At 38.9% G+C, this 14,443-nt stretch overlaps 1 protein-coding gene across 5 annotated transcripts in view; it reads right to left on the bottom strand.

Annotated features, from left to right (window-relative positions):
• The window catches only part of LOC121316786 (spectrin beta chain, non-erythrocytic 1-like), a 65,643-nt gene that overhangs the window by 14,100 nt on the left and 37,100 nt on the right, over positions 1 to 14,443 (bottom strand). For 3 of the 5 annotated variants that reach the window (XM_041251974.1, XM_041251975.1, XM_041251977.1), the window contains exons 15-24: positions 13,510 to 13,659; positions 12,955 to 13,211; positions 11,321 to 11,462; positions 9,309 to 9,533; positions 8,777 to 8,929; positions 7,623 to 7,840; positions 4,253 to 4,436; positions 3,847 to 4,005; positions 3,147 to 3,512; positions 1,717 to 1,836 (exon numbers count right to left, since the gene is read on the bottom strand). In XM_041251974.1, the coding sequence (XP_041107908.1) occupies positions 1,717 to 1,836; positions 3,147 to 3,512; positions 3,847 to 4,005; positions 4,253 to 4,436; positions 7,623 to 7,840; positions 8,777 to 8,929; positions 9,309 to 9,533; positions 11,321 to 11,462; positions 12,955 to 13,211; positions 13,510 to 13,659 (1,974 nt within the window). The remainder of the gene's footprint in view (positions 1 to 1,716; positions 1,837 to 3,146; positions 3,513 to 3,846; positions 4,006 to 4,252; positions 4,437 to 7,622; positions 7,841 to 8,776; positions 8,930 to 9,308; positions 9,534 to 11,320; positions 11,463 to 12,954; positions 13,212 to 13,509; positions 13,660 to 14,443) is intronic. The other 2 variants (XM_041251976.1, XM_041251978.1) reach the window with 1 other exon arrangement.

Genomic DNA, 14,443 nt, shown 5'->3' with positions numbered 1-14,443 from the left:
CTGTATCCAAGACCGCTAACAAAAGTAGGGACTCTGTGGGGAAGATCTGGACATCAGCCACGTCCAACTACTAACTTCCCTGACAGAATTAGAGGCAGAAATCATTGAAGAAGAAAAGTCACATGTTCCTCAACAATGAATACACCTTGCATACTCATCATGACAAATCCCTGCCACTCTGGCTGCCCATGGTGGGTTACTGACATCCCTTTGTCCAGCCCTTGCATTGCTTCTTTTTAACATCCAAACAACTAACTTAATTGCTATTAATATTTTAGTCAGAATAGTACATATAATATGAATATATCCCTTTATTGGGCGGTTTCACAGACCATGAAAAGAAATAATCTTGCCTACTTAATATTACCTTTAGGCTCCCTTAGATGAGTGCTAACTGGGGCCTGTGAAACTAACATAAATGATACCAGCCTTTAAAACAGGCTGTGCCACCAGGGCAAAGAAGGCCTCTCATATCATGTCTCAGTGTTGTTCTCAACAAAAGCAGAAACTATTAAAACAATGAAGGGACCTGTTATTCTCTATGTCAGTGGTTCCCAGGATGCTTAACGTCACGGTAGTCTCAAGCCAAGTCTGGGAATCTTTTGAATATGTCTCGCACCTGTATGTGACGGGCCAGTCTTGTTGATTAGGAATATGAGCGTCATGCACTAGTTTTCCTTTTTATCTTGGAATTTAAATAAGGAATGGTTTTGAATCAAAAACATGCAAAATTTAGCTTGTATCTCTGCTTTAAAGAATGCATATCACGAAAATTATATAATTTTACACACCATGCACACTGAAAACCACTGGGTCCAGCTGAACTGGATGGAAGGTAAAGTACAGCACACATTTTTACAGTTCTGCAGCACCCTGCTGTGCATGCTACAGTACTGTATAAGAACTGTGTTTTGGGACACTTTTTATTTGGGTAGATTTTCCATTTAAGTTTGGTGGGTAATGCTGAATGTGATGGTAAACAGGCACTGGAGAGTCAGTTTATTCATGTGGTTTACGCAGGTCTGCGACCCAGAAGCCTATCCCTTTTGTAAATTACTTTTTAATTTTTTATAGGTGGTAGCTAAGCTATTGTATTTGCAAAACTCATCTACATTATATAGGCCGTTCAAAACCTATAACGGATGAACATTGTTAACGCGAACATTCGGAGGTGGAGTCAAATGTTTTGCAGTGAAATCTAAATTATTCATGCCTGGATTCAATTGAAATAATGGCACAGCCATAACAATCAGGAAATAAAAATATGGCGGCACCATAAACTTTGATTGAATTCAGTCCCTGGTCACCATAGGTGTTGAACAAGTGTGGCTGCCTAGTCAAGGTGCCTTCATTGACTTGAACCCTTTTACAAAAGGAAACCAGTCCAGGTACTGCATTTACAAAATGGTTAAATCAGCCCTTTGAAGTTCAGTGGGATTATAAAATGATCAATAAGGTACTGATCAAAGTAATGATTAAACTTTGACGGAAACAGTTTAAAATACTTATTTTAATATATAAACAGTGGAAGAAGAGTCAAGTTTGAAACGGTGGCTGTCTATTTTATTGTTTTTATTGCATCACATCTAACAACTGTTCAAATGCAGTATGCTGTGTTAGTAGAGCTTTGGGTCCGAGTAAATTGTTTCACACTGCAAGACATGCTTTAACACGCAAACGCAACAACAACAACATGCATCGTTGCACACTATTTACCTCCTCAGCATTTTGCAGACAAATCTTTTTCTTTCTCTTTAAACTACCAAAAGTATTTTCCAAAAGGCCCTGGCAGCGCCTCCAAAAGTTTTTACAGCCAGAGGATATAGACTCAGAGGGCTGAGGGAGAGGGAAAGAAGAAATAACAGTAAAAATGGGAAAGAACAGTCTAGGAAAGGAGAGGGTCCGGAATCTGACTAATTTAATTAGGAAAAAAAAAAAAAAAAAAAAAAAAAACCTGTCTCAGTGATGACAATAGTCATAAATAATGTGGTTTTAATTGAAAGAACCTGCTATGACCTTACAAAACAGGTGCTCTTACATTTTGTCTTGTACAGAAGTTTTGCATGTATCAGGCTTTATTAAACTGCTATAGTATACGCAATTAAAAAACTGCACATTAGAAGACAGATTCTTGCAACTGGAGAAACTGTAATCTATGATCTTCATCAGAGACTGTCCATTGTCTAAGAAGGAGCGAACACAGCTACAGTAGCTGACCTTATCGAGTAAGTATCGGGGTTTCGAAAAATATAGCGTTATACGTCCCCGCGTGTTGATACAATTGCTTAAACAATGTACCTGTCATTTTTTATTTTTCATTTGTTAACATTTTGACAACTTTTTACACTTACAACTTTAAAGCTATTTTCAAAATGTCTGCTCTAGTGCACTGGGGTTTGAGATCTGTCCTCTAAGTCACTGCAGGAAGCATCTAATTAGCATAGCTGTCCACGCTCTGCTTTGGAAACAAGCTGTTGGTTTATTTTATTTGACTGAAAATCATTATAAAAGCATTTTAATAAAAATAAATAAGGTAGTATTTTAAAAGTAAAAATTACAGATAGTTAGCAGGCCATTGCTCTTGGTTTATACCGACGATTAGAGCAAATATCTAAGTGTGTCTTCTGATTTTTTAATGATCTGTACGCAGGTTTAATTCTCTTCTGGACAGTTTAGCAAGGCCAGGTGCCACAATAAGAAGTGTCTCTGTCCATAGAGTTGTACTTGAAAATTCTGCACTGTAAAATTTATTGCACAGAAAGGTAATGTATAAAAAGCTAGCTAAGAACCAAAAGATCGTCAACACAAGTAAAAAAACACTGGATTGGTAAAAACATCTGGCATTTAATTTATTATTAATCTAAAATAAAAATGGACCAGAGATGTTGCTAGTGAAAGTAAGAAGTTACAAAATGGATTTTAAACTTTGGTTAAGTTCATAGGTCACTTCCCTAGGATTGCATTTTAATTACGCCGCTTCTATCCTTATTAGAGAGTAGTGATGATGGTGAAAAAGCTAAAGACAGGTCTGAAAATGGAACTAACAACCCCAAGAATACAGGAATCCTGTGAGACCACTTCAATCCCCTCTGTGCTGGGTTTTAAAGCCACTGGGTAACTTGGCACACTGTGTCTGCTGAACTCACCCTGTGAATAGGCTCCTGGGTCTCTGATTCATCCATGGGGTCCTGGAGTTGCAGCTTGCTATCCCTCTTTTTTGAAAAGCTGAGGATGAGGTTCACTGTACCCCCGAGTGAGGGGGCGCTCGGCTCTTTGAGCACCAGCAGGGGTGACTCTGGGGACTCCAGAACCAGCAATCCCTCCAGTGAGCCCCCTGATGAGTTGAGTTCACTGCTCTTGGGGTGAATCGAGGCCATTTCTTCATAGCCCCCCTCAGACTGAGAACTGTGGCGTGGCTTTTGGGGGTGTAGTCTATCTGTGCAGGACCCGACCAGGCAGCCAGTGGATTGCTCCTGAAAAACATACTGTTCTTCCAGACAAGGGGAGAAACCCTAGAAAAAAAACAGTCAAATCCAAGGGTAGATTTAATAATATTAAAAAGTGCCTATATATTTTTTTTTACTGTTCTTTAGTGATATTCAATCAAAGTCAGTGATATTTAATCAAAGTCTCAAGTATATACATGTTTTTATTTAAGCGTGAGTCTAAATGCGTGGCATAATTGTTATACAGTGGCCGATGACAACGGACTGAACAGTGTTCTAAACAAATGAACATTGTGGTCATAAGTCATTGTTGTATGCGCTGATTGAATCAAAATCATTGAAATGACACAGATAAGACCTATTTTGCTATAATTTTTTTTTTGTCCTTCTGCAAACTGACCTGAACTGACTGAGGCGTGCACACTGTAGCCTCCGAATAGATCACATCTCCCTTTGGCTCTGCTTTCGTCTTCCCACGACTACGCTGGTGCTTCTGTGCCCTCCAGCGAACTAGGATCCATCCCAGCATGCTCCTCAGCTCCTCCGTTCTCTCCTTGATCTGCAAGGAAATGTAAAAGAAGTCACCTGATGACCTTTTCCTTTTGTACTTGCGAAACCACTCCTTGGCCGTAATAAGGTCAGGTTTCATCAACAAGCTTTAAATGATCTTAGATCAACGATGTTCAGACGCTATCTAACAGCAATGGTGGGGTGTCATGGGCAACCTGCAGTACATCTGAAGAATGGAGATGGGATTTTAATGGTCTGATTTATGTATCTGTTCTGTTTTGACAGCTCGAACTTACTATTTCTGTTAAATGGTGTTCTTCATCTATTAACTTCTGTCCAGCTGCTGCCAGTTCTTCAAACTCCTGAAACTTCTGCTCGATCTTAGTATCCAGCTCCTCTGTCTCTGGTAGCCGTCCCTCTTGCCCAGGGTTCACTGGACTCTCAGAGAAGATACAGGTTCGAGTGTCCTCCGTCCATGAGCTATGAGGAATTGAGATGAGACACCGAGATGTTAGTGCACTTATCCAAACTGAGACCAAAGCTGGACCTACACCTAAGAAACTTGTTGAGGAGCAAGCTGCTTGAAAAGTTGGTAGCTACCACAGTGGTCCACAAAGAAATGGGCATAGACCATTGCTTGAGCTGAGAGCTGTATGATTTGGTTGCAACACAACAGCATACTTCCAAATTTAATGACTTGTGTGTTCCTAGCTTCATGGGCCAATTCAATTTTACCTAAAGGAGATTGTGGAACAATATTTACAAAGATTGTATTAAATCTTAGATCTGAGTAACCTTTCCAGTTAAAAAGTCAATTTAATCCTACCCTAAATGAGACTGATTTGTTTGCGCTATTTTAGCAATGCTTTTATAAAAAACAAACAGAAGTCATTAGTATTTTTGGGTTGAAAAGGAAAGTTTCCAGAATTTTCTGAGAAACCCCAGCATTTTTTGTTTTTTTGTTTTTAAACATAGATTCAACCATGGTTTTGTTTGCAATATTATACAAACATACACACTTCTATTTCCCAAGGTGATATAAAGTGGGGGTGATAATAACCAAAGTGATCATATCAGGAGCTTGTCCCCACTGACTTCTACATTCGACTGAGACATTTCAATGTGGTGACAATAAGCAGAGAGTGAATGTAACAATACTGCTATTAAGTAGGTTTTACTACATTAGCCAATTGAATTGATTACTAATTATACATGTGTCCATTGTTAACAAACCCTCATTGTAAAATAACCTACATTAGTTTTATTTGTTGGAAAGCCCCTGAGTAAATGTTTGTTCAATGTCACCCCTGACTGAACCCCCAAAGCTCAGCCTGGTGGGCTATTCCAGAATTAGAATTTAAGGTTATTGTTCTACACGGCGTTAACATCAATTACATTTTGGAATAAGCCTGTTTTTTTTTTTTTTTTAAAAGCTATTAACTTTACAAAACTAAAATCAAATAACTAAAAGAACATACCATATTCCTTCAAATTAAAAGACACCTTTTTTAAACCAATTTTTTCTTCTCAAAAATGGCCTGCATCTTAAATTCGAATATAGTGATGTGTGTATTAAAAATCGACAACAACAAACGTGACTACCCGAGTACACAAACAGGAATGTGACTGACTGCCTGTGAAAAGACGAATGAAAATGTTCCTGCCCGATCTCAAATCACCCATGACATACAGGCAGCCCTTTTCAAAGAAGCATCATTAGCTTCCTGAGGAATTCATACAAGTTCTGTTCTAACAAACAGTACCAGCTTGGACAGATCGGAAATGCTGATCAGACCCCTGTATTTTTCGACACGCCAAGCAATACCACAGTTCACAAATTGGGAGAAAAACAGGTGTGAGTAATCACCACTGGAAATGAGAAGCAATGCATAACTGTAATGCTTTGTGTGACAGCAGATGGCCGCAAAATGCCGCTTCGCTCTTGCTAAGGATTTCTTGCAACTGCTTGGGGACTGTCCCGCTTTCGCAACTTCAACCTATTTGCTTTACATGTAGCAGCCACAGCACAATGTGGTATCCTGATTTGAACATGTTCACATCATGAAGATACACAGTACTCTCCATGCTGTCCTTGAGTATCCACGTAAACCTTCAGTAAAATCAGCATGTGCTTTAGCTCTTAATACAGAGCCAGAATATTCAACAAATGCAGATTTCTTTAAAAATAACTACAAAGACTACTAAAACAGAAAGTCTTTTTGAAATTTGTGTAAAAGAACAAGACAGAAAAAAGGCGTTACTTAATGTAATTAATTGATTACAAGAGATCTAAACATCTGTGTACCAATGTTATGAGCGTGTGTCTCTTTGGTATATTTCAGTCTATAAAACTATGGAAAAAGTTAGGGAGGGTACATTTTAAAGGATTTAACCAAGATCTGTATTTAGATCAGCTGCTGTTTAGATCAATTGAATTGACTCCACAATGTCCTTTCACATTTGCTTTCAATTATGTTTCAAGGAAACCAAAGTCAGGCTACTAGAACCATTATACACATACCGATTCAACACAAGCTTTTTAGCCATCTACTGGATGTGTTTCCTTCTGTTTTGTTGTATACACTGTAGACAAATTAAAATGCTGTGCTCTCTCTAAATTCTGCTAATCTGTATATTTTCTGTAATTACAGCACAAGCTGGTTTTCATGAGATGTCTTTCAGACTGCCTGCTGTGACTTGGTTCATAAAATGCTAAGTTATAGTCCAATAAATACGGTTCGCAATTATATGCAAAGCTTTGATGTTGTGTTAACCAGCCAGAAATTGAAAGGGGGGAAAAAGCCCTGGTCGGTCTCCCATGCAGCCTGGCATCAATTCCACCTACTGGACCTTATTTTGATAATTCAAACATGTTTCTGCTATCAACCTCTATACATTTTAATTAATAAATAAATTTAATGAAAACGTTTGCCCTGCTTCATATTTCTGTTTCCTCAAAAATTATTCTCTTACTATCTAGCTAAATCAAGCTCAATAACTTTGTAAGATGGCAGACTTGTTCTAAGATATTTGCTGTCTGTCAAAAGCCCTCCTCTGATCTGATCTCATTTAAGGAGCTTTGTCAGGTACTTGCCTTCCTGACTAAAGAACCAGAGAGAGAAACAATCAAGGGGTTAGGTCAATTGTAACACATGTTTTTAAGGGATTAACATAATGTTTATGCTTGTTTCACTCAGTAGCTTACAAATGTTAGATGAAACTTCAATGGGGTAATACTGTTTTATGCATTTTTTTTGTTTTTATGTTGGATGACACACTAAAATATAACAGGTTAATTATTTTATGTCACACTTTATGGGAATTGCTTAGAGTCTCTTGCTATTGTTTTTCCTTTAGTCCACATTCACATATAGATGTGTCCTAGTTATGTTGTTCTTTTTTGTAGGCTGCTGACTATTTTTGAACAAGACATGCATTTATCGTGTTGCTTGTATTTGTAATTGTTTTATTGTCTAACAGGACCCCCTTGTAAATGAGGCCTCTGTCTCAATGGTTAAATCTTCTGTATAAATAAATACATTTTAAAAATAAACTTGAAATAACAGGGCAGGTCATTGTCTGTCTCACATGTATTGCAAAATGACATCATCATTTCAGGCCTCAGCCCACTAAAAGAGTACCTCAGTTCTCTAAGCTGTCACTTACATCATCGCCAGGTAATTTCTGAAGAAATCCTGCAGCTGCAGGGCCTGGGAAAGCCTACCACTGTTCTCTGCAATGCACTTGCCCATCTCTTCCCAGGCCTGCAGTGTTTCTTGAACCTCTTCCCCAAGGATCTGCACCCTCTCTGGGTATAAAACCTGTAAGTGAGCAGCTTGCTTTTCCATCTCATCCACCTCCTCTTTGATGACTTCAAAGTCAATCTAAAGAACACAATGGGAAGCAAAGTTTAAATCTTTTATATTAAAAGAAGACACTGTGTCAACGCTCCCTTCTACTCCAAGAGGGTTTGCAAATCTCCTGATTTGATTCCAGTAATGGCCCACTGAGTATTACTGGCCTTGGCCTATACCTGGTACCCCTTAAAAAGAAACACATGCTTTAAATATTTCCAGGCTTTCATTTCTTTGCCTGTTGACAGTTTATAAAGAAAAAAAATTAATAGCCTTTTCATTTTACAATTCTGCTCAAGTAACCTTCGGATGTACAGAACGCTGAATGGTTGCTTTATGACTTGCTATTTTTAGAGGTTATATTAGGTCATTTTTTTCTCTAATGGTATCACATCCAGACAGCTGTGTGCGCATGTGATAAACATAATTCTGGTCCAAACATGAGTCAAAAAGCAAAACCCCCCCAAAGAAAAAAGCATTCACAATGCTGTCCGTTTACAACATCACATACAAAAGACAACATAAAAACTGCATCCGTCTGATGTTTTAAAATACAAAAGAAATATTTCTCCAAAGATGGACCAGCTCTAGAAGTTCCACTTTTTCATTTGATTTAATTTTCTGAAACAAATACAACCCAGCTTATAACCTAAGAGTCAGGGCACCCATTCTTACGAACATTCTTAATATAAACTCTGATTATTTTAAGTAGTACTGGCTTACGTGTCACATAGGGTTCTGGAGAGTGAAGGCAACTGCCCTGCAGCATTGTTTAGTAGCATAGTTCTATTGAATATGGGCAGAAAGTGTGCAATATGTTTAATCAGATTTTTTGCGAGCTACACTTTCAATTTGTGGTTCGTACACCTACCAGGCATCAATAAGGAAATACAGATGCTACTACTATAAAAAAAAAAGGAAAACATATACTGATATGCAGACAAGTATCCAATCAGTGTTACTCGCCTCCATGTCTTCCTGTTGGATGTTTAAATTCTCCAGTCTGCACAAGTCAGGTTCACATTTCACAGTCATGTCAGTCTCCATCTCGAGGATCTCAGCGCTTAGCTCCGCACTCTGGGACAGAATCTGGCTAATCCTAGCTTTGATATTTGAATGCTAAGAGAGAAGAAGATTGCTGGTTTTCAGACAGCTGCACTTTCCCAATTTTTCTTTTTTTAAATTTTCAATTAAATATTTGTTTATATGAAAAATAAAGCATACAAAGCCTTTTTTTAAAAGTAGTGTCTGCCAGAGAGTAAGGGGCATTAGGGTATGTAGGAACATTGAGGCCACCAGCATCTTTTCAATAACTCGTAATGGGCTTGATTTATTACGTTTTTGAGTAAGTGCTAAGAATAATGTTACAGATGTAATAGGGAAAAAAAAAAAAAAAAAAAAAAAAAAACGCAGAGCATTTAATTATAAAACATGCTAACAATAGCATCTTTCTAATAGTTTGTCGGGTCAGATTTTAAAGACAGGACGCTAAACAAACCGTGTCTCTGAACTGCCTGAGCTGCTCTTCCAATCTATGGTCTTCAGTCAGAGACCTGCCCCGCTCCCGCACGGTGTCGTTCAGCATCTCCACAGCCTCCCGGAGCTCTTCCAGGGGGTCAGCGATGTCATCTGAGTCGAAGCGCCCACTGTCGATCAGCTGCTGCCCTGCGTCGGCCAGGACCAGCAGGGAAGACCCATGACAGCCCAGCTCACTGTGAAGGGGCTGCAAAACATGCACTGTCACTATTTCAGCACTGTTAATTTAGACAATTACGTATTATTGTGGCTTTCATCGACACTGCATAACATTCTGCTTGCTATACAGATACACCAATACTGTACAGGTATGGGTGCTATTTGTAAATACTACTGTAGGGTTTGCAAGTGTTCTGTAACTATTGTGTATCCACAAGCACAAAAAACACAACCCAAGTCATGAATAAGTAGGGACGGTGCATGGTGTTTCCCCTTCGTGAAGGCAGTTTTAAACAATACTGCACCACATTATAACAGGCTTTATCTCCCTGTTTTATGGTGCTGTTCAATCCAACATCCAACAGTTTGAGGACCCCAACTCTCCAAACACAACATGAGGAAATAAGTGAAAAGAGTTCTATAAGCCCTTAAAATAAAATACATCTGAAAACCCCTAAATTAAAATACATATACCAGTATACTGTGAGTGCCACTGGAAAATTTGCTTGAATGCTGAAACCCAGGTGCTGTATTTTTTCATTGAATCTTCACATTAGACACCTCAGTACAACAACCCTTAAAAAGATGTTTGTTCACTCTTAAAGATCACATGCTTTTCTTGGCCTTTTCCTATTCATATTTTTTGGTTAGTGCAAAACAGAATTTCTGTGTATTTTTAGGTCTTAAAAACTGTTCCTCGTTACCACTAGCAGTTGGACTTAAACTCTCGCATTAATTAGGACCTTTCCTGGCATCTATGACGCAATGTCAGCACTGCAGAAAAAAAAAATTCATTTAAAAAAAAGAAAAGAACTTGACAGGTTGGCTTGTGTGCTGACATCAGGCCAGGAAGAAACACACAGCGGTGAGTGAATTGTGAATGCGCTGCTTCCACGGTTTAATAGATGAACAAATAAACATGTTGAACAAAACAAAACACTAATACAAAACAAAACGGCACGTTGGCCAAAACATACAGTGGGCGAATACTAAATAAAACAAGTATTGCGCTGGTTCAAAACCAGCACATATAGCAATTGTAATTATTTGTTTTTTTTAAAACTTACCCTCTCTGTTCTCTCCACACTGAACACCCAACCCCAAGTGAGTGATCCACGCATCTATATATACAGCTGAGCTGGGATTCAATTGCTAATTTATCATTCACTTCAATCCCAGCACATGAACTAATTTGTGCACTCCCTGTGTTCAAATCCTGATACATATTTTAACTGCATGTGAAGTGACTGTGCAATCCCCGTGCTTAAATACAAATATACATTTTTACAACATTCGTGCTACATAACAAAATTTATACCCGGTGCACCAATATATACACCAACAATAACACACCACATACAACATAAAACACAAAATTACGCACAGGGGAGGAGCAACCTGGCACACAACTATACATTTTATTTTGCAGAACCACATGTGCAGAATGTTACTTTAAATTGGCATAAAAAGCTCACTGTAATACCTATAATGGCTCAAATGTGAAAAACATTAGAAAAGACCAACACACTATCGGTCAGTCCAGCTGTACATATATTCTAAGGTCAAGGCACAGGTTGACACAGTAGGTTATGTGTTGTGGTAGCATGGGATGTTTGGTCAGTTTAGCCTAAGATCTCGCTTGTGGTCTGGCAGGAACTGTCCTCAGTTAGGGAATGACCACCATCATTGGTCAGGGGTCAACCAAGGCTGGGTGATGGAGGATCATTGACCCCCAGGAAGGAAGACACAGATGCAAAGGGGCGGTGGGCAGAATTATGCTAAGCTACAAATTAAAGGCTGCTCTGTTACACTTACCTGCCCAATGCTGCTCATGAGACTTATCCTCTTCTTGACCTGGTTCTCTTCCATCTCCACCTTCTCGAGGAACTCTGTCAGCATGCGTGTGTCCTGCAGTTCGGAGGTCTGCTGCTTCAGCATATTCTGCACACAGTGGTACCTGTCGTTAAATAAAGAACAGTTCTAATGGGCTGATCTCGGAATCTCCTCTCAGTCACATATCATGTGGTATGTGTGTACAAATAATTAATGGCAGGGATATGAACAATACAATACAACTGTTCTAACAAATTTGGCTTTAATCTTTTTTTAGTCTTCTTTGAGTTGATGCTCATGAAAATGTAATCGATTCCAGTGTTCCAGAAATTCCAGCTGTTGACAGTGTATGTGCTGTGTATGTGTAAACGACTAAATGTTCAGAACTGGTGTCAATGGTGGATGTACAGTGTAATTCTGAATTTCCAAAATTAGATGGAAACCAACAGTTGGCAGATTCACTATCGAGCTGAAATTGAGAAAAGTTTGAAAGGCTGCATTGTGAATAACATTCCCTCAAAAGTATCTGGCTTGAAAATAAAACCAAAAATAAATACAAAACCCACTCAGAAAAGGTTTCTGAATAACTATCCATTCACAATATAAAATACATGCAGTGTTTTTCTATTTAACACGCTCTGATCTCTAGTAAAGATCATTCATTTGGTCTACATTGGTCGGTTTAGAGATGAGAAAGAAGAGACAATAGAAAATTCAAAAATTCCACTTTGGAAACATTTTAAACCTTTTCCATTCCTGTATTTTCCTTGGTAGGCTCTCTGTACTTCGAGTCAGCTCTGTGTTTAGAAAACTAGGTAAGTCCAATAAAGCTGCCCACATCATATAGTTTTACAAGGAATCCTACTGAGCTGGTACTTGGAAGGAGGAAGTCTGTCCCTACAAGCCCAGGACTGTAATCCTAAATATACCAAATCTGGAACACTGGTGCCATTCAACACGGAGTATGTTCGTGGGAGGAATAAAGGTCATTTCAGTCAATTATGGTAATTCAAATGAAGTAACTGAACAGATTTTTTGTTTTATGTAAAGCCTGAGGTTTCAGAATAATTTCCTCATGTTGACCCTTAATCCACTGGTCACCCAGCTCAGAGAATCCTTCTGTCGAACAGATGTGCGAAAGTGCTTGACTTAAAGAAAGATAACCAACATGTTGTATCTTTTTAATGTTTTTTTCTACTTATAAACTAGCAAGGTTATGACTGCTTGGTATTGAAGATCCTTTTGTTATGTTAATTTTTCAAGTACCATGTTGTAGATTTAAAACATCCAAATGATAATTTCATATAATTACATGCATGGTACTTCTTCGTGTGACCATGTCTTATTGTTGTAGTTTTATTTTCAAAGTAAACAGTGTTTAGAGGGTATGTATGTACACAGCAAGGTACAGAGTGTATCCTGATGTTGATAAAAGTCTTATTGGACGCATCCCTGTGAACCGGAACTCAAGAAATGCGCATGATAAATGAGATCCTAAACCAAAGTCTTGGTGTCTATAGCATCAAAACATAAAACAGGTAAAGTCCCCAAACCCCAAAAGACCAGACATCACTTAAACAAAATGCAGCTGATCTGGCGCTTTGTGGATGACTTACTTTTCCTCTACCTCCCCCCTTTTGGATGGAAGTTCCTCTTTGTGGAAGTGCATCCTGCTCCTCAGCTTCTCCACTTCCTGTCGCAGTGCCCGGAGCTCCACCCCGCGGGAAGCGACCTTGTTTTCTAACAGACTGCTCTCTCTCTCGGCTGCGTTCATCGACTCTGGGTCTCCGCTCAGCGGGCACAGCGAGATGGACGACTCCACTGTTTTCAGCCATTCCCCCAAGTCATGCAAGTCCTTCAGAACTGTCATCGCCTGTACAGATACAAAATGAAAATCATATATGAATGTATTGACCCTTGCTGTGTCTACTTTAACTGGAGGTGACTTATAAACTGGCCTCTTTACAGAAATTCCACCTTGCTCAGGCTTGCTCAGAGACAGTCCCAAAGGTAAAATATTCCAGTGACTTTATTATAAAATATCCACAAGTGCAGAAACAGTATTATCATAGGCTTGTGGTGACAAACTACTAGAAATGCATGTTATATTTTTGTGAAGACTCAGAAAGGATGAAACACAAAATGCAGAGTGGATTGTGAGCACATCATACCTGTAGGTTTGTCTTCTCCAACTCCCGGAGAACATCATCGTTCTTCTGGTGCCTCTTCTTCAGCTCTTCCCACAGTACTTCCAACTGCCTCAGAAACTCTTCAATCTTAGCACTTCCTGGATGCTGGGCTCGAACCAGACTCCTTCCCTCCTGTGCAAAATGAAACAAATAAACAGTAAAGTTTAATAAACTTAAAACAGGACTTTAATCACTCCTGTATATGGCTTGGCTTTATTGAGATAGGAAAAATAAATTAGAATGACTGGCAGTATAACAATTCTGAATTATGTTGTGGTTACTGGTGTGAAAACTCTTTGTGGTAATCATTAATAATTAGACAGTAATCATTACTACAGCACGTAGATGAAGAAGAATATGCACTAGTAATAAAAACCTAGCTACCATTTTATTTTAGGTTTCCTTTAATAACATGGGAACTTACACATGACTTCCAACTAAATGATTTAGTTCATATGGAATTCACATGGAGTAAATAAGTTAGCATTTTATCTGCCATTATGATTTTGTGTTTAAGCGCTTTAAATGTTAAATTAATATTGACCAGATCACAAGTGAATTATTTTCCTCCAGTTTGACATCACTTTTACAGCACCATTCAATCTTTATGCAAGCACATCATGGATTGAATTAAGGATTTGTCAAATGGCAACACTCGTTTTCACATTTTTGTTAATACTGTACTGGGGGCAGCCACCTCTCAGTAATGTGCTTGCTCTCATGGGCAGCCACCTCTCAGTAATGTGCTTGATCTCATGGGCAGCCACCTCTCAGTAATGTGCTTGATCTCATGGGCAGCCACCTCTCAGTAATGCGCTTGCTCTCATGGGCAGCCACCTCTCAGTAATGTGCTTGCTCTCGTGGGCAGACACCTCTCAGTAATGTGCTTGCTCTCGTGGGCAGACACCTCTCAGTA

Source organism: Polyodon spathula, chromosome 6, assembly GCF_017654505.1.
Source record: "Polyodon spathula isolate WHYD16114869_AA chromosome 6, ASM1765450v1, whole genome shotgun sequence".
Lineage (NCBI taxonomy): Eukaryota > Metazoa > Chordata > Actinopteri > Acipenseriformes > Polyodontidae > Polyodon > Polyodon spathula.
The sequence above is the reverse complement of the archived record's forward strand: the minus strand, read 5'-3'. Positions and strand labels throughout refer to the sequence as shown.